This window comes from Vidua chalybeata, chromosome 21 (assembly GCF_026979565.1).
Source record: "Vidua chalybeata isolate OUT-0048 chromosome 21, bVidCha1 merged haplotype, whole genome shotgun sequence".
Taxonomy (NCBI): Eukaryota; Metazoa; Chordata; class Aves; order Passeriformes; family Viduidae; genus Vidua; species Vidua chalybeata.
Genome location: NC_071550.1, coordinates 5,172,479 through 5,196,127, shown reverse-complemented (window position 1 = coordinate 5,196,127; position 23,649 = coordinate 5,172,479). Strand labels below are relative to the sequence as shown.

Genomic DNA, 23,649 nt, shown 5'->3' with positions numbered 1-23,649 from the left:
GCGCTCCGTGCCCTCCCGGACGGGGCCGGGAGCCCTCGTGCCGCCACCCCTGGGCCACGCACTGTCTTTTCTGGGAAGAGCTCGTGTAAGTCACGAGGCTCGTTCCTTTTCTCGCAATCCTGGCAACGCAGCCTCCGCCGGTGGCCGGTGCCTGTCAGGGACGCCGTGGAGAGAAGGCGCCGTGGGGAGCGAGCGTGGGTCCCGCCCCCGGGTTTACAGCCCAGCCCTTGGAGCGGGACGCGGCTCCTTCACCCGGCTGCTCCCCGCTGACCGAGGCACCGAGCTGCTCTGTTGGGTCCCCGGCCGAACGAGCCGAGGCTCGCCCCTCCAGCACCGGCCCTGGGGGCTGAGCCCCGACTGCTCGGGGAGCCCTCGGGCCCGACCCCGGGACCCCGCGGGGTCAGTGCCGCCACCGCCTCCTCCGCTCGGTCCCTCCCCGCCCCGCCCCGCCGGGCCCGGCCCCCGCTCCTCCCCCGGCCTGCGCGGCACCCGCGGCTCCTCCGCCGCTTCCCCGCTCTGCTCGGGGCCCGCGGCCCTTCCCGGCGGCCCGGCCTGGGGCGGGGCGGCGACGCCCCGGGCATCCCGCAGGTGAGCGAGGGCCGCGGGCCGGGGCGGCGGGGCCGTGGCCGCGGGGCCGTGCGGAGGGAGGGCGGCCGGGCCGCGCCGGGGATGATGCAGCAGCAGCGGCCGCGGGGGCTCCGGCCCGGTTCCTGCCGTGCCCCGGCCTTGGGGCGGCCCTGCACCCCCGGGCCTGGTGCCGACCCCGGGAGCGGGACCTTGCGGCTTGAGGCTGTTTCTGTTCAGCCTCGCTCGTGTCCCACAGCTGTAGCGTCTGTCGGGAGGGACCTGTATTATGGGGGTCTAATACACTTGAGGAGTGACATAACGGGCAAGGGGAGATTTCCCGCAGGTGTTTTTTGCCTGAAAGCTAAAGCTCTAGGTGAGTCGTTGTGTTGTGACCTCCCATAATAAATCAATGTTTAGACCCGCTCTCCTTCGCGTGTTGCACATAAACCTGGTTTTCCCATACCTGATGCAGCTGCGAGCCAGGAACACCCGCTTTCTGCTTCTGCTTTGTCAGTAGGGCAGTTGGGTGAATATTTCTTTCTTCAGTATCACAAGTATAAAATGTCTCGGAGCACAACTGCAGATACGTCTTTCTCTTGGTAGGTTATGCAAGACCAGAGTAGTTGTTTTGTAGATGAACAGGGCAAAGATTTCCTTAATTTGTGCAGTTGCTCCAAAGAATGTCAGCCTGCATGGATCTGAAACTCTTGACAGCTGGCTCTAGCTTTGGTACAGAACCACACAGTTGTTTTAAGAAGAAAAAACAATCTGCAAAAACCTAGAAATGTGTTCCTGTAGAAGGCAGAAACGCTGGGTTTGGCAGCAGTTGAAGCGACTGAAAGTAGGTTGCAGTTATGGAGGAACTGTTCTGACACGTTCGTGTACTGTTCTCCCTCAGTGGTGCTTGAGAAAGACAGGCTGAAGGACTTGTTTTAGGGTAACTTCTTTTCCCATCATCCACAGTACATTTTGACAAGCACAGTTCAGCTCTCTGGCAGTGCTTTTATGAAATTCCTGGTTTCCTGAGCAGAATTCAGAGCTGTGTGTGCCAGCTATAGCTCTTAGGGTAAGAGTCATGGGAAGACAGAAGTTGGATATTTCTCTCTGAACAGTCACAAACTTTATTCTGGTGTATGTGGTCAGGGCTGAGAGGCAAAAATGAGGTTTTCCCAGCATTGTTCAGAAAGGGAAGTGCTGTGTGGGAAGATCAGCACCCCAGTGCTGGAGAGTCTAAAGACATGGTTTTGATTTTGAGGAAAGGGGTGATCCCACGGAATGCACTGAAATCATCCACATCCAGAAGATTCTACTTAACAAAGTGTGCTTCAAAACCAGTTCCTAGTTAGCTTAAGATGGTGAAGATATGACGCCTGGAATTCATTTTAAAACAGTATTTTGTTCATTAGATTTTTGGGGAACATCTGGGAGAGAGATAAGAAATCAAGGATGGTGAAATAGCAAATGTAGTATTGATACTTTTTTTTTTTTTTAATTAGACTAGCTGATGCATTTGGGGAAAGGGGTCTGTTTTGGTGAAGGAACTCAGAGCCTGAAGTGTCCCAGTTTTATGTGTTAGCCAAAGCTACTGTGCTCTTGTCATTTGTATTTTAAATCAATATGTATTACAAGGTGTTATGTTCCTTCTCTGTGAAACTGCATGAAATTGCTCTGTTGTTTGTTAAGCTTCTCTTCACAGGTTGCTGAGATCCAGGTCAGCACCCCTGTGGTGTTTTCTACCATGCACATATGATTTCTTCTCCCTTTGCTCCTCCCATTAGTTTACTGAGTTCTAAAGAGTGCTGGGAAAACATTGTAAAATTAGCCTTGAGGTTTATCTTCTGCCAAGACAAGGTGCTAGGCAAGCTTTTTCACTCCTGAGATAAGTGTTACTGATATGGCCTACTAGTTTATAATATTTTTTTTCTTTTCTCCTTACTGTCAGTGATTCAGATCAGATAAGACTGGGAATTGTTTCAAATGTCCTCAAAATGAGAAAAAAACCAGAGTGTAGCAGCCATGAGGCTGCTGGAGTCATTAACATCAAGTTCATCAGATTTTTCCACTTCTTTATTGCAATGACGTGGGCTCTTCACATCTGCTTCATTTCCAGCCAACTGTAATATTTTGGATCCTTGTCTGTGCTATTAATATCACTTATCTTCTTTTCTACTTTTTTAACAGCCATGAGCAAGGTTATTCAAACTATGCTTGAGAAACACAAACTCTTTTCATTTTTTTTATAGCTGCATGTTACTGAGACATATTTAAACTCTTTTACATATCCATGGACCACCATAAAAGTGTTTATTGTGTTCATAAGCTATGAAATAATCTGTTCTTGTGGTGCTTGGATGTATGAGCTGGGTGGAACAGTGTTTTGTTATGTTTTGTAGAGACTTTGAGTTGTGTGGCTCATACTGTTAAAAATCTACCCGTGAAATGGTAAATTCCTCAGAGACTGGAGCCTGCTTATCGGGGTTACAGTTCATTTAAGTCTATTTCCCTCTTGCCCAGCTTCATTTAGAACTAATCATATTTTCAATGTTTGATGAAGTAGTGTAACAAGGAAATGTTAGATTCAGATCAGCACAGTTGGGAGCATATGAAGCTCATAGACACCACAGGCTAAGTACTGGTCATGGGCTGCAGCACCTTTCACTTTTCATCAGAGTTTCATGCAAATGAGCTAATTAGATTTGTATCTGTGCAGCTGAAGCTGTGCCTGTGTGCCGAGCACCTCCCAGCATTTCTGAAGGCACATTCCATGATATGGATTATTAGCTTTATTTGTTTCTCTCTCCTCCCCATGGCTTTGCTCCTTCTCTGCAATAATACCACAACGCAGCCACTCAGCAGTGAGGCCAGGCCGTGCCAGATTTGTTTCAATCTCTGAGCCTTAAAGATAGATATGGAACTCTAATATGCCCAGGTATCTTCTTGCAATCATGAGAGCAAATCTGACCTGTAGTGAAAGGAGCCATCCTTTTTTGTCATAGGAAACCCTCCTCACATGAGTGTTGGTGAAAATGGGGGATTCAAGGGATATCTGTCCTCACCTGGATTCCATAGGAGAGGTGACCAGGGATGAACTGCTGCTCAAATCCAAGGTACAGGGTTGTGGCTCTCAGTTCTTTCCCTTTTAGCTGTTGTAAATGGATTTGCATGTTTGCTTTTTGAAGAAAACACTGCCTATCTCCAGAGAGAGACTCTCCTTCCCCCAGTGATGTACCCACATGTCCCATAAAATCACCCTTTGTGACCCCACAAATTTCTCATAGTCATTTTATCCTGCTTGAATGTGTCACTTTAGCTAAAGTGGTGCAACTGTGTATTTGATTGGAAGTGTGGTGAAAGGAATGAAATACTATGAGCTGAAGGTTGGGCTGTTTTATAGAGAAGTTTCTCACTGTTTAAGGACTTGGTTATTTAAAAACCAACCAAGCAAACAAACCTTCTTTTATCATGAATATGCAGGGAACTTGCCAGTCTTGTGGAGCTGTGGGACCAAACCTCTGGGCTTGTCTTCAGGTAAAAATGGCTTGTTTGTGTGCATGACGTAGTGGGACTTCACTCAAATAGCATTTATACTGAAAAGAGAGTGGGGAGCAAAGAAGGGGTTCACAGTAGAACCATCCACTGTTTTTTGAAGGATTCCAAGGAGTAGACTCTCCAGGTGAAAGGGTAACACTGTCACAATCTGACAAGATGTAAGGGTTCACTCCTTGTAGGGGATTGTCCTTGCCATTCCCAGTAGGAATGAATAAATTCCCCAGTGATGGTTGTTGGCTTGGTGTTGCCTGTGCTGGCACCTGTGGAGGGGCTGCAGGGTGACACCTTGGAAGTGAGGAGGGAGGGAATCCATGGGACATTGGGGCAGGCAGGGACTGTTTATTTTTACACTGGAATGCCTGGGCATGGGGCTGCTCAGATGAGATCCCTGTTGGAGCAATGGCCTTGGAGCAGAGACTTTGCCCGGGTGCAAATCTGGTTCCCGATTTTCTTTCTTAAATCACATGTAAATTTCCATCAATTCTGAATTTTCATCTTGTTTTGGGCCCTGAATAAAAAGCAGGTTAGGAAACTGAGAAGATAATTCTGAACTTGCTGCTGCTGCTGGGACTGGAGTTACAGACTGTTTTCTGAAGAGTCTAACTTGATGTGGCCATTGTGCTTTGGCTCTTTCCCCTCTCTAGATTGGTTGTCCTTATGTTGGTTGTGGGGAGTCCTCTGCTGACCACAGCACACTTCATGCACAGGTGAGCTTTTCTCTGTTCCCCACATTTAAACAGACAGAATTGGATTTTCCCTGTTCCATGTCCTGGTAGTCCTGTGCTCCAGCCCAGGTTAGCTGCCAGAGGAGATCTGTTGTTTCATATTCAATTTCCAGGCCAAGAAGCACAACCTGACGGTGAACCTGACCACGTTCCGTGTGTGGTGCTATGCCTGTGAGAAGGAGGTGTTCCTGGAGCAGTGCCTGGCAGCTCAGCCACCCTCACCCCCCAGCAGGTTCCCTGAGCCGGTGGGTCTGTGTCACACAGGGCAGGGCTGGGAGCTTGGCAAGGCTTTGTTTGCCTGGTGTAAAATTAGCCAAGTGATTCCTGCCATGGTGCAGCGTTTGCTGTCATGGGGATACCTTCACTGACAGTGGCTGCCTGTAGCCAAGGGACCACTAGCCCTGACTTACAGGGTGTCCCAGCAAAAAGACAAATGACTTAGGGGTGGGAACTAGATGACTTTTGCAGTCCCTTCCAAACCAAACAATTTATGATGCTATGATTCTATGACTTGAATATCCATTCTGACTTTATTTTTAACCTTTCCAATGGGGTATCTGCATGTGAGAAGAACCTTTCTGTCACATTTTCATTTGCAATGCATGGCCCATAGAAATTTCAGCTGTCAGACCAGAAACACAATGTACTTGTGACGCTGCTGCTCATTCCTGATGTTTCTTATCACCTGTACTGGAAGCAGTAATGGCACTATTTCCACTCCCTGCTGTCTCAGTGAGAAGGGTAGACAGTGCAACCTGTTCTTCCTTCTCCTACTTTTCTTGAAGGCTGGCTTGATTTATATGTAAGATAATATCTCTCACAGCTCATCTTTCAAAGCGGGCCTGTGACTGATACTTATTTCTCTGTCTTTAATCTAGGATTCTCCTTTGCCTGCTCACCCTCTGAAAGCTGTTCCCATTGCAGTGGCTGATGAAGGCGAATCTGAATCAGAGGATGATGATTTGAAACCAAGAGGTAACTTTGCATTGAGTTGATGAAAGGGCTGGCAGGGCAACTCTGCAGTCTGTAGGACCTGCACTGAGAGGGTTCCTGGCAGCAGAATTGGAGACTGCCTAGAAAGGGCTGGATTCCCTCTCCTTGGGGAGGAATATAGAAAGCAGCACATCTTGAAAGTGATTCATCCCTCTCTTGTTTGTGCTTTAGGCCTTACTGGAATGAAAAATCTTGGGAACTCCTGCTACATGAATGCAGCACTTCAGGCTCTCTCAAACTGGTAGGCATTAGGACTTCAGTGTTGTCCTAACTGACTTCACTAAATACCAAAAGTGTCACCTCTCATCTGAAACCTTCATGAGTCTTGCAAAGAGAGATTAGCCAGGCTGGGGACAGAAAAAAATAGTGTTTTTTTAAGGCAACAGAAATGTTACAGTAGGAAATTGAAGGACCAGCCAGCTCATGGCTGTGTACAAGACTCATGTTTAGATGAATGCTTGAAGTAAAACTTCATCATTTCTGTTGCAACAGAAATTATTTATCTGAGAGAAAGCCATGTCACATCTCTTTATTCTCCCCACTGATATCATTCTAATAACCTATATCCTAAAATATTCTCTAGCCATCCTGCTGAAACCCAATTCCAGGATCCTTTCTGTACTGAGAACAGGTTCAGATCAGCCTTTTTCATTTGATCCAAGTGAGGAATCACATCTGCATCTGGAATCACTTCTTCCCTTGGTTTAAAATCAGTACCTTAAGCATGCTTTTGATAAGGCCTGCATGAAGTTTTGATAAATAAATATAAGCAGAGGAGAAGTTTCTGTGGGCTGAATTCTTCTCTTTTTCCTTCTCTTGTAGCCCACCTCTCACACAGTTTTTCCTGGAATGTGGTGGACTGGTCCGGACGGATAAGAAACCTGCCCTGTGCAAAAGTTACCAGAAGTTGGTGTCTGAGGTTTGGCACAAGAAACGGTGCGTGGTGACCCCTGGTCTAACCTGGCCAGGTTTCAGAGGTGTGTTAGTTCTGAGGTCTGGCATCAGCAGAGAGGAAATCTGATCCTCAGGGACAAATGCATTGTCTGAGGCAGTGATTTAACCTCCTGTGTGGATGGGGATTTAAGGATTCCCTGGGATCCAGGAGATTCCATCTCCTGTGCTGGTGATGAAATGGACACGTTGATGTCAGTGAAAAGAATTCATTCTTAATATTACACTTTTGAAAAGGAAGAGTTTTTTTTTTAAATATAGTTCCCCTGTTGGTAATGAAGAACAAATGATGGAGTAAGGGAACCTGGGGCTATCTCCAAATATTTTACATGGACTTCAGTAGCCAGCATTTAATTGTACTGCTCTTGATTAGCACAGGAATTGATAATTTGGGTGGAAAAAGTGATTCAGAGATTTTTACTAAATAGACTGGAAAATGCAGGTGACATTTTGGGAATTGTTTGCTATTGATTCAAATTCTGGACCAGTTCAAAGGACAGTGCAAAATTATATAGCTCTGTTTAAATCTGAAGATGTCTGCTCTGTGCAGTAAATTAAACCCCATCAAAACAGGAATTTAAATGCCATTGCATGTTTGCCTCAAGTTCATTATTAACAAGGAATAAGTAAGATATGGAGCAAGGTGAACTGTGTCTTTGTAGAGGAGGAGGTGCAGGCTTTTAAGCAATATCATGTCATTTTAACATTGATTGGATTTATCTCATTTACTGGGTGGTCAGCCTGCCCAGATTTTGAGACAGACATGGTGCTGGAAAATCAAACGAATTAACTAATTGCTAAACTCTGTTCTGGAAAGAATCACTTCCCACACTCAAAGTGTGACAGAGCTTTAAGTGAAATGTGTTTTGGGGAAGGGTTTCTCTAGAAAGACAGACTGAAATGACTGCAAGGTGTTTCTGTCTCTTGGTTGTTTGTCACCTAGCTCGTGCAGAAATCTCTGCTCAGGGTTTGCAGGTGCATAATTATCTTTTGGCCTCTTTAACTACACCCCACACCCTCTGTTACGGCCTGTTAGACAAACTGGCTCCAAGCCCAACAAGCAAACTGACTCTTTCTTTTTTCTTTTTCCATGTCTAAACAGCCCAAGTTATGTTGTTCCAAGCAGTCTATCCCATGGAATCAAGCTTGTCAATCCCATGTTCCGAGGCTATGCACAGCAGGTGGGGCCTGAAAAAACCCATGCCATTATTCCAAAGACAGAGGGAATGTCATTCTTGCAGTGGTGGTGCTTGTGTTGAGAAGGAAGAGCTTGAGCTCGGGGGTCATGGCCTTTCTGTGTCAATATCAGTGATCTGATAGAGCACTTGGGTGGGATTTGGGAGACCTGGATTCTTTTCCAGGCTTGCCTCTGGCTTGTTGGTACCAAATCAGTTCATTTCCTTGTGTCAGCTTGCTCACCTCTGAAATGATGGTGGTCAAACCCTTTATAAACAGCATTGAGATCTACTGATAACTGCTGTATAGGACTTTGGTATTATTTATTCATGTCAGAGCTGAGGAACCTGGATAAATCTGCACTAAAAATTCAAAGATATGAATATTCTATATTCTTTTTCTGGGGAATTACAGCAAAACTAGGTCTTATTTAAAGGTAGTATCCATTTTTTTATTTTGAAGTCTTTATCAGTGTAGCTCTTCTGTTTGTTCTTTATGACAAAATGTAAACAACGAACTATGATTAAAAAATTTACTAGAGAAGTGACAGTGCATCAAAACTGTAATAGTGACAAGAAATCAAAACAAAGAATAAAGATAATGATTAATGAAAGAGCTTCTATATTTGTCTTTGATGTGAAATACGTTGGATTGGAAAACTCTGATCTGAAGAGATAGATTTGAAAGGTAGGCAGGGCAGGCTAAAAGCCAAACTTCCTAAAACAACTGAAAGGTCGTAATTAACTTTCTGCAGTTGTCAAAATACCAGCTTGCTTTCCAGCAGCTCCTTTGAAGCCGATGTATCAGCTCTTTTACCATGTATTATGAATGTAGGAGCTTGCAGGTAGACTGTATATCTTTGAGTTTCTGGTTCCTCTCCCTGTTTATTAAAGATTTTAATCTGCCCTCTCTAAGAGGTGGCTTGCCATGAGCAGAAGTCAGTGTTCCTAAGATGTGTTTGTGGGAAGGAGGCTGTTCTCCAGGGCTGCTGTTTTCATCAGGTTTCTCCTTGCTTTTTCCCTATTATCTGTGACAAACCCCTGATAAACACACTCCTGGTTTGCCTTCTGCAGCTGGCTCTCTGTCTTTTCAAAGTCTATCAGCTGAAGATATTCAGATTAAAAAATTGGCCTTTAATTATGTAGGAACTAAAGCATTTCTGTAACAGACAGGCCCTTCGGTGCATGGCCCTGCTTCAGCTGGGTCTGCGTGCTGCAGAGCAGTCTCACCTTTGTGGGCACTCTTGGAATTGGCTGTGAATGGAGCCATCTCCTCTTTTGCCTCTCTCATTTGCCACGTTTCTGGCTGGATACTGACATGGAATCTTGGTTTTCAGGACACCCAGGAGTTCCTGCGATGCCTGATGGATCAGCTCCATGAGGAACTGAAGGAACCTGTTGTTGCAGAGACGAGGGACTTGGACACCAGTGACCAGGAGGACAAGCGGGAGGGCGACCGAAGCCCTTCGGAGGATGAGTTCCTTTCCTGTGACTCCAGCAGTGACCGGGGTGAAGGAGAGGGCCAGAGTCGGACCTCAGGGAGCATGGGCAGCAGCTCCCTGGCAGAGACAGAGCTGCTGATCCAGGATGAAGCAGGGAGAGGGATCTCAGAAAAAGAGAGGATGAAGGACAGAAAGTTCTCCTGCGGCCATCGGCGCAGCAACTCGGAGCAGGTGGATGAGGATGCAGATGTTGATACTACGATGATGCCAGTCGACGGCAGAGCCTCACCTGAGATGCTGCCAGCTCCCTGTCCTGCCAGCCCATGTAGGACACCAGGTATACCCCTCTTTCAGTCAGGATATTTCCAGGAAGATGTGTTACCATCCTCTGCAGGCACTGCGGTGTAGTGCAGTGGCAAACACATAGTGTGATTGCTCCTTCTCTGTGTTTCAAAAGATTTTGCATCCAAGGTTTCCCTCGGTCCTTGTCTTTGTGCACAATTGCTTCTGTAAAGAAGTGTACTCGGTGAGCCAGAGAGGTGCTTAGCCAGGCTGTGAGCTGAGTAAAGGCACAGCAGCAAGAGCTGCCTCTGCCAAGCTTGCAAACACTGTATTGATGCCTTTTAAGACAAAAGGTTTGGTATGGGTATGTCTCTTAATTTGATACACTGGCCTGGAGAAATACTAGCTGTGGAAAAGGCATGGCAGAAGGTATTTGCTAGTGTTGGACTGTGGACTTTGGGGAGAGAAAAGAGAGAGGCACAGTTTGAGTATTTCTGCGTCTCAGGGAAAAGAAAAGAGCAGCAGTGTGGAGTCACCTCAAGCTGAACATATCCGATCTTTCAACGCTTCTTTATGAGTCTTACTCTGCCAGCTGGCACTGAAGGCAGCGATGCTGTCTGTGTGGTTTAGGGCTACAGGAGCAAGCTGCAAAATCTAATTAGTCATAAGTGTGAAAAAATGGCAGGTTGTTTTCTGGGGTTTTTTAGTATGTAATTATTAGCTGTTAGGTACAGGTCCGTATGCACTCTCCCCCGTGACTGAGGGAGCTGTGTCTGCCAGCCTGTCCAAGCAGGACAGTTACTGGACACTGAACTGTGCCTTTGAGAGAGATTCTGTGCTGGAACACAGAGCTAGGCTGACACAGGTTGCAGTGGAGTTGCCTTTCATAGCTGGGGTTTTCACCAGTGCCCTTTTCCCTCTCTGTTTTCCCAAACAGAACCCGACAATGATGCCTATGTGCGCTGCTCCTCACGCCCTTGCAGTCCAGTCCATCATGAAATGCACTCCAAGCTCTCCAGCAGTCCTCCCCGCTCCAGTCCTGCCAGGCTTGGACCTTCCTACATACTCAAGAAAGGTAGTGCAAAGAGGGATTGCTGGGAGGCAAAGGGGAAAGCATGTAGAGGAGGGGAGAGAAGGAATCCATCATAATTCTTGATTAACAGATGTAAGAGTGCTGGTTCCCCTGGACAACAGTGTGTTCTAAAACAGTATTTGGCAAAGACTACAGTAAACCTATAGATAAAGTCAAGCTCTGGGCACAGTGATGTTCTAGTGTGTTCTCATACTGGAGCCTCAAATGATCCATGTCTGCATCTGTGTGCTGTGTTTGTCATTAATAAAATGGCTCTCAAGTCCCAGGCACAAGCTCTGTCCCTTTAGGGGAGTGTGGCAATACATAAACATTTGTCTGCCAGACTTGAATTTCATGGCATGTGGGCCAGAGAACTGTAAGATGCTGTTACTGACAGAACTTCCTGCCTCTTGAACATCTTGGGCTCACAGGAATGGAATTAGGGCTGCAGATGTCCCTGCAGTGCTGGGAGCACTGTCAAGCTGCAGAATGGAGCCTGGCTTGTGTTATCAAACTGGTCCCTTCATCCCAGAGCAAATTGCAAATCAAAATCCCTCAGTGCTGCATAATCTGCAAACACAATGGCTTGTGCTTGTACCACTGTCCCTCCAGCTGCTCCATGAGGACATTCTTTCTTCAGCCCCTTGGCTGAGCTCAGCACAGCTGCAGATGTTCTGGCTGCATGAAAACCACTCTGTCTGCCTGCACGTGTGTGTGTGGGGACAGGGTTTGTTGTTAAACAAAACCTTGCATTTGGCCAGTCCCTGCTGTGGAGAGTCCTCTCCAGTGCAAGACACTTGGGGAACACGTGGTAAATGTCAGAGGGGAACAAAAAAGGACAAAGTAGAGAGCAGGTGAGGGGGAGAGGAAGTGAAATGCAAAGCTTGGAGCAAAGTGTCACAAGACCTCAGAAAACCAGGGGCTGCCTGTGGCAGGGCTGGGCTTCTAAACATGTAAAAGGCTGGAAACAGGAGTTCCAGGACAACAATTTCTGCCTCCTGAGAGCCAGCTGGTGTTGGTTCAGTTGACTTCCTCTCCCTTGTACCACACACAGCAGCAGAGTCCTCTGTGTCTCTTCACAACTTGCCTCACAATGTCCCTGGGATGGGGTCTGAACATCAGGACAATGCTTGTCCTGTGTTCTTATGTGGTTGTGTGACTCTGTGGAGACTTGAGACTGAGAGGGTCATTCCTTGTTTTCCAGCCCAGATGCAGGCCTCTGGGAAAAAGAAGAAAGAGCTCCGTTACCGCAGTGTGATTTCTGACATCTTCGACGGCTCCATCCTCAGCCTGGTGCAGTGCCTCACCTGCGACAGAGTGAGTGTCCTGGGCCCTCCCAGTCACCAGCACAGGCTTTGTGCTTGTAGATCTCTTCCTAGGGAATGGTGCTGCTTTTTCCAAACCCTGTGGCATGCAGCACCTGCTAATGTGGCCCTAGATGATGGCAGGGGAGGTGTGAGAATCTGCCATGCCAAGGAGATGTGTTTGTTTGCTGATCTGTGTTACTGAGTTGACCCAGCAGTATCACGTTCACATTAGGAAACTGAGTCCAGTGCTACAAAACCCGTGACAGAAGTCAGTGCTGACAGCAGGGAAGAGTAATTAGCCACAGGGAGTTACTCCTGCTGCCAGTTCAGGTTTCTAGCCTAGGCTAAATCCAAGCAGTGATAAAAGGTGATGAAGGTCGGGTGCCAGCTCCATTACACACACGGGAAACCCTGACCTGTTTCTCTTGGATATTTCCAGGTTTCTACAACAGTGGAGACGTTCCAGGACCTGTCACTCCCAATCCCAGGGAAAGAAGACTTGGCCAAGCTGCACTCTGCCATCTACCAAAATGTGCCAGCCAAGACAGGGGCATGTGGGGACAACTATGCCTCACAGGGCTGGATTGCTTTCATCATGGAGTACATCCGGAGGTGTGTTCCCTTTGCAGGACCTCTGTTTTCTGGGATTTGCCCTGCAGTGCTGGAAGGCAGCTAACACCTAACACCCTAACAGTGATGTTAACATTGGCATCTCAATTGGAACCATTCCCTGGAGGACAGTATGTGGTACCTCACAGGGCTTTGAGCCCAACTGTGCACCAGTTGTTACTGCTCCTCTAGATCTCTCACACACCTTGAGAGCTCTTGTGCAGCTATCACCCCTCACTGCTGCCTCAGACTTGCCCTCCAGAGCAAATTAATTCCTGGTGTAGTTTTCCAAATAATTTCCAGTTTGAGTAGGAACATCAGCTGAGAGCAGCTGTGCTTTCCCTGCTCCTCTGGGATGTGGGATGAGCTTAGGACCTACAGCTAGAAGAAAATTTATCATCCACTTGGGGTTTTGTGTGCCAAAGCATTCAGCTATTTTATTTATAACTCTTAATCCCTTCTCCTCTGCAGATTTGTGGTGTCCTGTATCCCTAGCTGGTTTTGGGGTCCCGTGGTGACACTGGAGGATTGCCTTGCTGCCTTTTTTGCAGCAGATGAGTTGAAGGGTGAGTTTTTTTGGTGGAGTCTGACAGCATGGAGCAGCATTCCATACGCATTTTGAAGGCAGATTAAATCTCCTAGAAATCCTGCCTTGGTGTGTCATTAGAGACTGGCAGTGCCAAAAGTTGGCAGCTCAGCATCTCTGAGCAGGAGGGAACTTTTCTACCTGCTCAGGGGTGGGAAATCTGGGTGAGAGTGTCCTCAGTGAGGAGCAGGCAGAGCTGTTGGTTGGTTGAGTGCTGTGGCTCCTCAGTTTCTTCACTTTCTCATCCTTCCTGCTAATTGGCTGCATCCCTTTCTTGCCTACACTTACTGATAGAAGTTGTTTTGATCTCTTCTCATCCTGGCCTGCCCAAAAGTTCTTAATCTTTCTCTGCACTGTCTGGAAAGGTGGCTGTGTCAGCGTTGTATGCTCTGAGCAGCTACATAATGGCTCTCTTCTCTCTCGACAGGGGACAACATGTACAGCTGTGAACGGTGTAAGAAGTAAGTTGGCATTATCTGTTTTGTGTTGCATGTCTGGAGTTTTATTTCTGGAATTTTATTTCTCTATACTGCTGTCAGATATTTTGCTGTGTCCTCTGCCTGGACAATTTTGCTGGAATTCAGGATTTGTCTTGGATTCCAAAGTGAGCAAGACTCAGCTATGCCTTTGCTGATGAAAGAGAGAGTCCTCACAACTCATTTCTTTTCCTCCCTCAGGCTGCGGAATGGAGTAAAGTACTGCAAAGTCCTCCGGCTCCCTGAGGTGGGTAAAAGCATCTTGTTTCCCAGTTCTCTTCTAGCAGCCACTGAGGAGATCAGAAGGCCAGAGGTAGAATAAAACCAGCAGTTTTTTTGGTGGCAAAAAAAATCTGATCTGTATTTAGATCTGAAGAGACTTTCTCAGTCTAAGTTAGTGGGCCAGCAGGATTCGTGAGAAAGAGGCGAAGAACTCCTGCAAAGATCAGACACACAGAGATGTGCTGTGCTCCCAGAGCTCCCATGGCAAAACTGCCCTTTGGTGTCCTCTGTCCTTGGTCTTTTAGATCCTTTGCATCCACTTGAAACGGTTCCGGCACGAGGTGATGTATTCCTTCAAGATCAACAGCCACGTCTCCTTCCCCTTGGAAGGGCTGGATCTGCGACCCTTCCTGGCCAAGGAGTGCGTGTCCCAGATCACCACCTACGACCTCCTGTCAGTCATCTGTCACCACGGCACGGCTGGCAGTAAGTGCCTCTCTGGAAGAGGAGCAGGAAGGGAGGAGTGTGAGTGAGGTCAGGAGTAGCCAACACCTCAGCTGGGCTGAAGGGCAGCACGAGACCCCCTCCATTCTCAGCCTGAGCAGCCTCTGCCCTTTGGAAAGTAACTGAGCAGCTTCTGGCAGATCCCCTGCAGCTCTTTCAGCCTCCCCACAGGCTTGGCTCAAACCCTTTCCCACTGTTCAGTCTTGCTGAGAGGCGCTTCCAAGGAAGGCAAATCAGGGTGACAGTGCCAGGCTCTGCTGCTCCAGCAAAGCTTGCCTGAGCAGGAATTATCCTTTTTTTTTTGTCTCTCTCTCTGTTCTGTGCCAGCAGCTAATCCTGTTTGTGCTGCTGACATTATCCCAGGCCTGCCTTCTGTCTGCACTGCAGATCCCAGCAGTGCTGTGCTTTCTGTTCCAGGTGGCCACTACATTGCCTACTGCCAGAACGTGATCAATGGCCAGTGGTACGAGTTCGATGACCAGTACGTCACCGAGGTTCACGAGACTGTGGTGCAGAATGCAGAAGCCTATGTGCTGTTCTACAGGTGAGCTGTGCCCTCAGCCCCTTCCTGGGTACAGAACGCCTGGAAATGCATTTCACAAATGGAGTTCTCCTTTCCCTGCTCCAGGAAAAGCAGCGAGGAGGCGGTGCGAGAGCGTCAGAAGGTCGTGTCCCTGGCCAGCATGAAGGAGCACAGTTTGCTCCAGTTCTACATCTCTCGAGAGTGGCTCAATAAATTCAACACCTTTGCTGAGCCTGGGCCCATCACCAACCACACCTTTCTGTGCTCCCATGGAGGTAAGGCTGCTGGACCTGGGAGCAGCACATTTGATGCTTCTTGGTGCATTAACAAATGCAGGAAAAAACTCCAGCTGCCATTCTGCTATAGGGAAGCTGCAGTAGGATCCTCTTTGGCAGAAACTCCAGCCTGCTCAGGGAGGGATGAGACAATTACCCATTGTGCTGCTGGTCAGAGGCCTGGGGGGATGTTTAGTGCTGGGAAATAACAGTTTTGAGTTCTCTGTGTTTAAAAACAAACCTGTAGAAAGCAGATAGGGCAGGGTTTATCTGTGTTACCCTGTCAGCAGGGCTGGTCCTCAGGGTTTGTTTGGAGAAGGGAGCTGATAGCACATCTGACTCTGCTGCTGTTTCATCAGCCATGCTGGGGAGCACTCAGTGTTTGTAAATCCCTCTTCTAAATTGGAAATTAAGCACTTGATTAGAAATTAGGGCCGTGGATTGAGAAACCTCCACAGATAATGGACTTCTGACTGTCTTGCATTAGCAAAGGACACAGATTCTGGAATCAGAGTTCTCAGAAAGGGAAATCTGCCTTTTTATCTGTGTCTGTTTACACAGCAATAATGAGATCCCTGATTAACTCTTCCACCTGCCTTTCCCCCACAGGGATTCCTCCTAATAAATACCATTACATTGATGACCTGGTTGTGATTCTGCCCCAAAATGTGTGGGAATATCTCTACAACAGGTGAATATGGCCATTCCATTCTTTCTTCCAGTATTTGTAGTGTCCTGATCTAAGCCAGGATGAGCTGTATCAGTGCCTGTCCCAAAAGGATAGCAAGAGATAAGCCAGAAGAGCAAAAGTGTGGCCGAGTAAAGGCAGCTCTGTGCCCTCAGCTGCAGATGCACCTCCCTCACCAGTGTCTGGAGCAGTATAAAAATCCCTGTCTGTAGGATGCAGGGCTGGGAAGAGCTTCCACTGTGCTGCAGTTCTCCACTGCCTTCCCTCTCCCTGTGCCCAGGTTTGGGGGTGGCCCTGCTGTGAACCATCTGTACGTGTGCTCCATCTGCCAAGTGGAGATCGAAGCCCTCGCCAAGCGCAGGAGGATCGAAATCGACACCTTCATCAAGGTTGGCACGGGAAGCATCTGGGAGCAAGGCAAAGGGCAGGGGTGGGAAATGCAGACCTGGAAATCTCCTGCCTGTTTTCCAGAACATGACCTACAGCACAGCCAGGAGATTGGCCTGGGGGGTTCCCCAGTGCAGAGGAGCAGCTGGGGCATGGGAATGCTGTGCAGACAGAAAGTGTGAAACCATCCTTGTCTTGTGCCTGCTCTGGTGAGCAGGAACAGGGTGTGAGGAAGGAATTCCATGGAGTTCTTCTGGAGGATGGCAAGGCTGCCTTGCAATTAATGGATCTCAGGAGTGACTTAAGTCCTTCCTATTTCTCTGTTTCTGCTCTCCCAGCTGAACAAGGCTTTCCAGGCAGAGGAGTCTCCAAGTGTCATCTACTGTATCAGCATGCAGTGGTTCCGGGAGTGGGAGGCCTTTGTCAAGGGCAAGGATAATGGTAAGGATCAGACACTGGGGTCTGTCAGGGGGGACAGGGGGAATGGAAACGAGTCCATTTGCTGGGTCTTGGCTGAGCACTGCCCCTGGCTGGGGTGACAAGGCTGGGCAGGGTTCAGGCACCAGCCACTGGGACTGCCTGCAGGTCCCCAGGGCAAAACAAAAATGACCAAGAGGATTTAGGAAAGCATCTGAAGCTGGAGACAGCAAGGAAATCAGGTGGTTTTTGACATATTTGTTCTCCTACAGAGCCCCCTGGACCAATTGACAACACCAAGATTGCCCTCACGAAACCAGGTGGCCACGTGCAAGTCAAGCAGGGTAAGGCTGGTGCTTACTGCCTGTGGTGCTCCTAAAAGGTAAAGGAGACTGTTCCTCTGGATGTGGCTGTGCATAATGGAGCCACGGAGCAAGATGGTGTTGCAGAGTATGACAGTTCTCTACCCAGCCCCTGCCCTGAGTGAGCCAGTTCTCCAGTGGCAGCTTCTGCAGGACCAGATTGCTGCTGTGACTGGTTCTGCAGACCCCCAGCTCCTGCCTTGCTGCTCCCCAGGCCCCTTGCACCACTCCCCTTTGTGCTGGAGCTTTGATCTTGTGTTGCTTTTGATGTGGTCTTCACTCAGCATCTATTGTGGTCCAGCTCTCAAAGTTAAAACAGCCTCAGGTTGTGCCTGGCAAAGTTTAGATTGGATATTAGGAAAAATTTCTATATGGGAAGGCCTGTCAGGGTTTGGAAAAGGCTGCCCAGGGCAGTGGTGGAGTCACCACCCCTGGAGGGATTTAAAAGATGTGTAGATGTGGTGCTTGTGGACATGGATGAATGGAGAACACACTGGTGCTTCCAGCAGGAGGTGGCACTGCAGGGGCTTTGTGGAGGGACCACGGGTGTCTCCTCCTCCTGGGATGGGCCTTTGGGGGGAGGTGTTTGGAGGGCAAGTCCTGGCGTTGTGTCTTGACCTTTCCCTGCTGGTGCACCCGGTGACTGCTGTTTCCCTTCCAGGTGCTGACTACGGGCAGATCTCCGAGGAGACCTGGGTTTATTTAAGCACCCTGTACGGAGGGGGCCCCGAGATTGCCATCAGACAGAACGTGGCCCAGGTGCAGGAACTGGAAAACCTCCACGGGGAGCAGAAGATTGAAGCAGAGACACGTGCAGTGTGACCTGTGCAGCTGGGGCAGGGCAGGGACAGCACAGGTACCTCTGTGGGGGACGGGAGGCTGGGAATCCTGAGGGGTCGAAATCCTCCCTAGTCTGGGACAAGGTGTGTGCAGCTCCCCCACCACTCCCGGGGCAGGCAGGCTTCCTCCTCCTCCTCCTCCTCCTTTCATGTGGCTCTGAGCACGGGGTGGTGCTGGGAGAGGCTGGCACAAAGCTGCACCTCACCTCTGGCTGAAGCCGTGCTCTGAGGCTGCAGCCACAGTCACAGGGTTGTCCTGACCTGAGCCCTCTCCCTTTCCTTTGCTACACCAAACCAGCACTCCCAGCTTGTCCCCAGTGCACTGAGTTCTGCTCCTTTGCAGGTTTTGCTTTTGGCACTTCTCTTTTTAATTCAAACATGTAAAGATAATGAAACATTATTTATGTTTTCAGCAGGCAGTGTTGCAACCAGAGAAACCTGGTTTTGAGTCTGAGTAAAGCCACGAGGTCTCCTGTGGTTTTGTGCTGGTGGTGTTGTCACAACTTCCTAGTTTTGCTCTTTATTCAGTTGCAGTCAACTAAGAAATTTGGAAAGCAGCTATTCCCTTCTCCTTTCACTCTCAAACCCACACCTTCGTGGTCCTGCAGAATTTTATTTTCTCCTTGTGTCTGATCTCCTGTGTTCAGTTTTTGGACAACAAGGCTGGAAGGTTCCTCCTTCCCAAAGCCTTCCTCAGACTGGCCCTGGCACGAGCCTGTGTCTGTCTCCCCTCAGCTGGTGAGGAGCTGGGGGGGTGAAGCTGGGGAGGGGCCCCTTTGTTCACAGAGCCCCTCCAGAGGGGGCACCCAGGGCTGGGGAGGGGGCCTGGCTGAGCAGGGCCCAGGCTGGTGAAGCTTTTTAGGAACAAACTCTTTCTGCAAACAAGCCCCACCTGTGTGCTGAGGTCATTCCAGATGTCCTTTGTGGGTACAGTGGCTCATTTAATCCGTTTGCTCCCAGATCTGCTGCCACCAATGCAGCAGAGGCAGGAATGAGGGCAAAAAAGGCCAAACTCCACTTTTCTCAGCAGGGCTATTCTTACCATGCTTTTTGTTCTTGCAGCAAGGCAAGAGCTTAATCTTTAATTAGTTTAATGGAGGCAGTTTAATGGAGACAGAGCTGCCTCCAGGCCCTGAGGAGCCAAACTCTGTTCGTGGTGTGGGTGATGCCACAGCACCAAATCTGGCCTGAGTGGTGCCAGACACTGCATGGAGCTGGGACATCCTGAGCTCCTCAGGAGAAATGGGAAGGAAGGAAAGGCTGCTCCTTGACTTAGAGATAGAAGAATTTGAGAAGAAAAATGTGGCCTTCATGTTATTTTTTTTCTTTTTTTTTTTTTTTCTTCAGATCAAGTATTTGTTGCATAAAGCAACTTCTTTAAAAGTTGTCTATAATTGATTCAGCATGTTAATTTTACAATTCTGTTCATGGGATGCTTGTTTAGACCCAGCCAGACTGTAGGGGAGGTCAGAGAATGAGCCACTGTTGAGATTCTCATTGTTCCAAGCTGTCTTTATTCCCCAGTGCAGCAGCCCTGGGATCTGCTGCAGAGCCTGCAGGGCTGCATGTCTGTGTTGTCTGTGTTCCAGAGGGTGCTGTACAGACTGTAGTGACACTCCTGTGCTTCAGTGTTAGACCTTGTGCTAAAAGTGGTACAATAAATACATGTGCATTCAACAAGGCCTGCCTTGCCTGCTGAGAGGGGCTGACAGCTCCCGGGAGCAGGGTGGGGAAGGAAGAAAAATTTTAAAAAAATTAAATATAAAATAAAATCCAAACTTCCTGCTGACCAGAGGCTGTGTGGGGACAGATCCTTCTGGGCAGCAGCAAGAGGAGTCTGAGGCCACTGAACCATCCTGTGCCCATTCAGAGGCACCTGCCCCTTCAAGCCTCCCTTCAGCTTTCATTAACCCCAGTGCACCCAAGAGTGCCTCAGAAAGCCTGGGGGGGTCTGGATGTGCTACTCACTGACAATATTATTATCCTGGAAGTAACTTGCAGGGGAAGGAGTTGAAGTTTCATTGAGCTGTTCCAGGATTCTACAAGAGTTTCCTGTCACTGTTGTGTGGCCAAATATCCCTGCTGGTCCATTCCCCTCCCTTGGTAACAGTCAGCCTGTTCCCCAGGGAACACCAGACTCTGGGACTGGGAATTAACAGAGTTTCTAAAGCAGCCTGAGGGGCTGGAGCAGCAGGAATTCCCTGCCCAAGTGAGTGGTGCAGCCTCAGCTGGAGCTGAAATGTTTGAAGAAGCAGAGCTGCACCTGGGTAATAAGAACATGCAGTTTGTTCTTGAGCAGCTTGGAGTCAGCTGTCCAAACTTGGATCTTCCAAGCAAATCTGTCACCTGAGCAACTGAACAGCTCCAAACCTTCCCAGAGACACCAAGAACTGCCCTCAGGGACTGCTCAGGGTCCACACAAACAGCTCCAGCCCTGCCTCTGCTCTGGGTTACCTCTGCCTGGTCAAGCACTCGAGGGTTAGTTCTGCCTCCTGCTTTCACCTGAGATCCAACTGCAGCCTTGCTTTCCTCCAGCTGCACTGGAGGCAGCCATGGCATTTCTGAGCACACCTCAGACACAGCTCTGGGAGCCAGTGCCAATGCTGAGCTCTCATCAGTTCTCTCTGCAAATCATTTGTCCCTTTTTTTATCAGGTCCCTTTGCCAATTGCAAAAAAAGAGGAGAGAAAGAACTGTTCATGCAGTGGGGACTGATGGAGCAAACCTCAGTGTCAGATTATCTGCTCCCTCCCCTCAGCTCAGTTCCTGTGTGCTGCTCCTGTTCCTGGGAGCAGAGCCATTGCTCTGTTGTGACACAAACACTCCCTACAAAAACCTTACTCCATTTTCTTCTCCCTTTCTGCTCAGCTCTACACCCCCAGCTCTCCCTCACCCCTTCAATTGTGCCTTTTCTATTTAAAGTCAGCAGTGCTGATTCTGTGAAAGATAAATCCAAGTCAGAGCCAGAGGAACACCCCCTCCTATTCATTATTGCCCAAAACCAAAGACCAGCAGCCTGTCACAAACAGCTCTGATGTGTCCTGAACTGACAGGGATGTTAATTAGTGCTGGCAAAGAACAACTGAAATCCTGCTGAAGAAATGTAGCAGCTTGACTGTATTAAACAGAAATAATCTCTAGATTATTTGTCAGATGAAAGGACCACCAGGTGTCACCTACTGAGTGGGAAAACTGCAAATCTTCTTGGCTCTTGGATGGGCTCTTTGCAGTGACCTGGACCAGGGATGATGGAGAAGCTGGCCAAGAGCCAGGGGCTTTTCTCAGCTAGAGACACTCACACATTATTCACAACCCTGCACACCAGAATGGAATTGTGCATCTCAGCCAGAGTTCCAGAAATGTGCCTGGTTTTTGGATTATCAGGTGAAGGAAGGCATTGCTGTGTTGGACACACGTGCACATCCACACATCCCTGCCCAAAGCATTCCTTACCAGCCTTGCAACAGCCTGAGTTTTAATATAAAACCAGTCAGCATCAAAAACATCTGCCAAGACTTCCAGCCAAACCAGAGCATTCACCACAGGCATTTCCACAGTACAGCTCTCTCTTTAGATGAAATCTTTCCCCCAAGTTTCCAGTTCTCATAGGCTCCTACTGAAAACACAAACCACCTGCCCTTCCCAACACCAGCTCCAGCCACAACAGCCCATTTTTCTTTCTCCTCACATGACTAAGTTAAAAAAAACCCGACAAATAAACAACCCAACCATTTCATTCTCTCTTCAGTGCCAGCTGGAAAGGTCAAAGTTTGATAAAATCAAATCTCAAAATGACCTGATGGGACCCAGCTCTGTGGGACAGTCAGAGGTACAGACAGAGCCAAATTACTACTCCTGAAAATCCCAGTAGGAAATGATATAAAATAAAAAAACAAAACCAAAGCAAGCAGGTAGCACAAGTGAAAATGTGTTCTCACTTTGCTGAAGAGAGAACTAGGAAGAGCACCACACTGGAATGTGTTGATCCACTTGTTCCGTGTACATTTTACAGCTGGAAGCAAAACCCAAATCCACCCCATAGTGAGGAAGAATAATGAGGAATAAGAGAGCACTCTGGGGAGTTTTAGTCTGAATTTCTCTGTGGCTGAAGCAGCAGGCACAGGTGAATTCAAATTCCCACTCTCCAATGGACACATCTGTGGGAAGCAGCAGCAGCTTCTGGAGAGCGATGGCTGCACCTCAACAGCCCCAAGAGCCCCAGCAAAGAGGCACCAGCTTTTCTCTTGGGAAAAAAGCAATAAATCCATTTTCTTCCTGTCTGGCTGATCAAAAAGATCCAGTAAAACTGTTATTTCTGGAATTAAATGTTTATTTAAATATGCAGATGATTTTGTTTCATTGCTACAAGGTCAATATTCGCTTTCAAATGGAAGCACTTTATTTGATTGAATTCTGTCTCCAGAAATGAATGGGCAACACCAGAACCTTTTACATTGGCAATGAAATCACAACACTGAGATGCCACCGAGATCTCGAGATCAGTGCTCAAACACACATACACACACATATACAAATAAAAAAGTGCTCGACATCATCATGTTAAAATAGAATTTGGCTTCTTTTAGGTCTTCTGACATTTCAGGCAGGAAAACAAAAAACCAAAGAACAATATGCATCAAACTAAAGAACTTCTGAAAAATACTCAGCATTAAACACAACTTTGAGTATCAGTAAATATGTTTCTTCTCTATTTACAGGTGTTAAGAAAGGGCATTAGAGACTTTTGCTGGGGATCATGAAATTTCATAGGATGTACAGTCCACGCTGCTGGGCAAGATTAGTAAATCCAAGCAGAGTTTTTATAAACCAGTCACATATTTAGTTCTTCAGCATTTGCCAAAGGTAAATCCTACAAAAATTATTCATTGCCCTGAATAATGGCAGCGGAATAAACGTGTGCAGACTATGAGATATGACTGTGAATATTTCTTAAATAAGTTTTAAGATCCAGGCATTTGGGAACTACTTGCCAAGTTTATAAAAACTCCATGGTCTTTTATTAAAACTTCAGGAATCAATCAGTCAGCTAAAGCTAATGCTCCTTCTACAGCACAATTTTGAAACACAGACATTGCAATTGTTCCAATGTTCCACAGAGGCTGACAATAATATACTGTCCACCCAGATTAAATATAGAAAAGCAAACTTTGATCTAGTTTTTACATAGATGGCACAACAATAGGTGAAAATGAATTCTTAGCTGCTGATTCAACAGTGCATTGGACACAAGAATAAAAATACTGCAGCTAAAAATACTTTAAGGATATTTTTGCACACCTGTTAATTTGTCAACCCTTTAGATCCCCTGGCAGGTGGAGACCACAAAGCCACAGGTGCCAACCGTGGGGATCCCATTCTGCTCTTGATCTGAACAGCTCAGTGACCACAGCAGCAGCAGTGATAAGGCAGTGATTTATGGATTCTGACCCTCCAGTGCTGCAGCAGAACAGCCCCAGCATTGGTGCTGCCTGTGCCCAGCTCATTTGGGTTGGGTTTAAATCACAAACCTTCTGCTGGTTCATGCTGGCAACTCTTAAGCACCACCACACAACAGCTACAGAATGGACTGTAGCACCAAGGGACTTAGTAAAAACAAGAGTTGGCATCTTAAATGGAGAGAAAGGGACAGAATTGTGAACACCACACATAACCCAGCTCTAAAATCACTTCATCCCCAA

The 23,649-nt window shown here is 47.8% G+C and overlaps 1 protein-coding gene across 5 annotated transcripts; it reads left to right on the top strand.

Annotated features, from left to right (window-relative positions):
- Positions 1-10: 10 nt before the first annotated feature.
- USP20 (ubiquitin specific peptidase 20) lies at positions 11-22,307 on the top strand. 5 transcript variants are annotated; one of them, XM_053961970.1, is made up of 25 exons: positions 488-588; positions 3,564-3,674; positions 4,042-4,095; positions 4,761-4,823; positions 4,955-5,086; positions 5,720-5,816; positions 6,006-6,075; positions 6,657-6,770; positions 7,888-7,966; positions 9,298-9,739; positions 10,622-10,759; positions 11,961-12,073; positions 12,503-12,675; positions 13,144-13,238; positions 13,686-13,719; positions 13,936-13,981; positions 14,262-14,442; positions 14,878-15,004; positions 15,089-15,258; positions 15,868-15,949; positions 16,227-16,335; positions 16,672-16,774; positions 17,023-17,094; positions 17,774-17,968; positions 21,963-22,307. In XM_053961970.1, exons 2-24 carry the CDS (start codon positions 3,594-3,596, stop codon positions 17,932-17,934), a joined length of 2,736 nt encoding a protein of 911 aa, XP_053817945.1. In that variant the 5' UTR covers positions 488-588; positions 3,564-3,593; the 3' UTR covers positions 17,935-17,968; positions 21,963-22,307. The 5 variants fall into 5 exon arrangements, with proteins under 5 accessions (XP_053817943.1, XP_053817945.1, XP_053817946.1 ...); XM_053961971.1 differs by lacking the exon at positions 21,963-22,307 and adding an exon at positions 18,365-19,740; XM_053961968.1 differs by lacking the exons at positions 488-588; positions 21,963-22,307 and adding an exon at positions 11-85 and having other exon boundaries at positions 17,774-19,740.
- Positions 22,308-23,649: the final 1,342 nt, after the last annotated feature.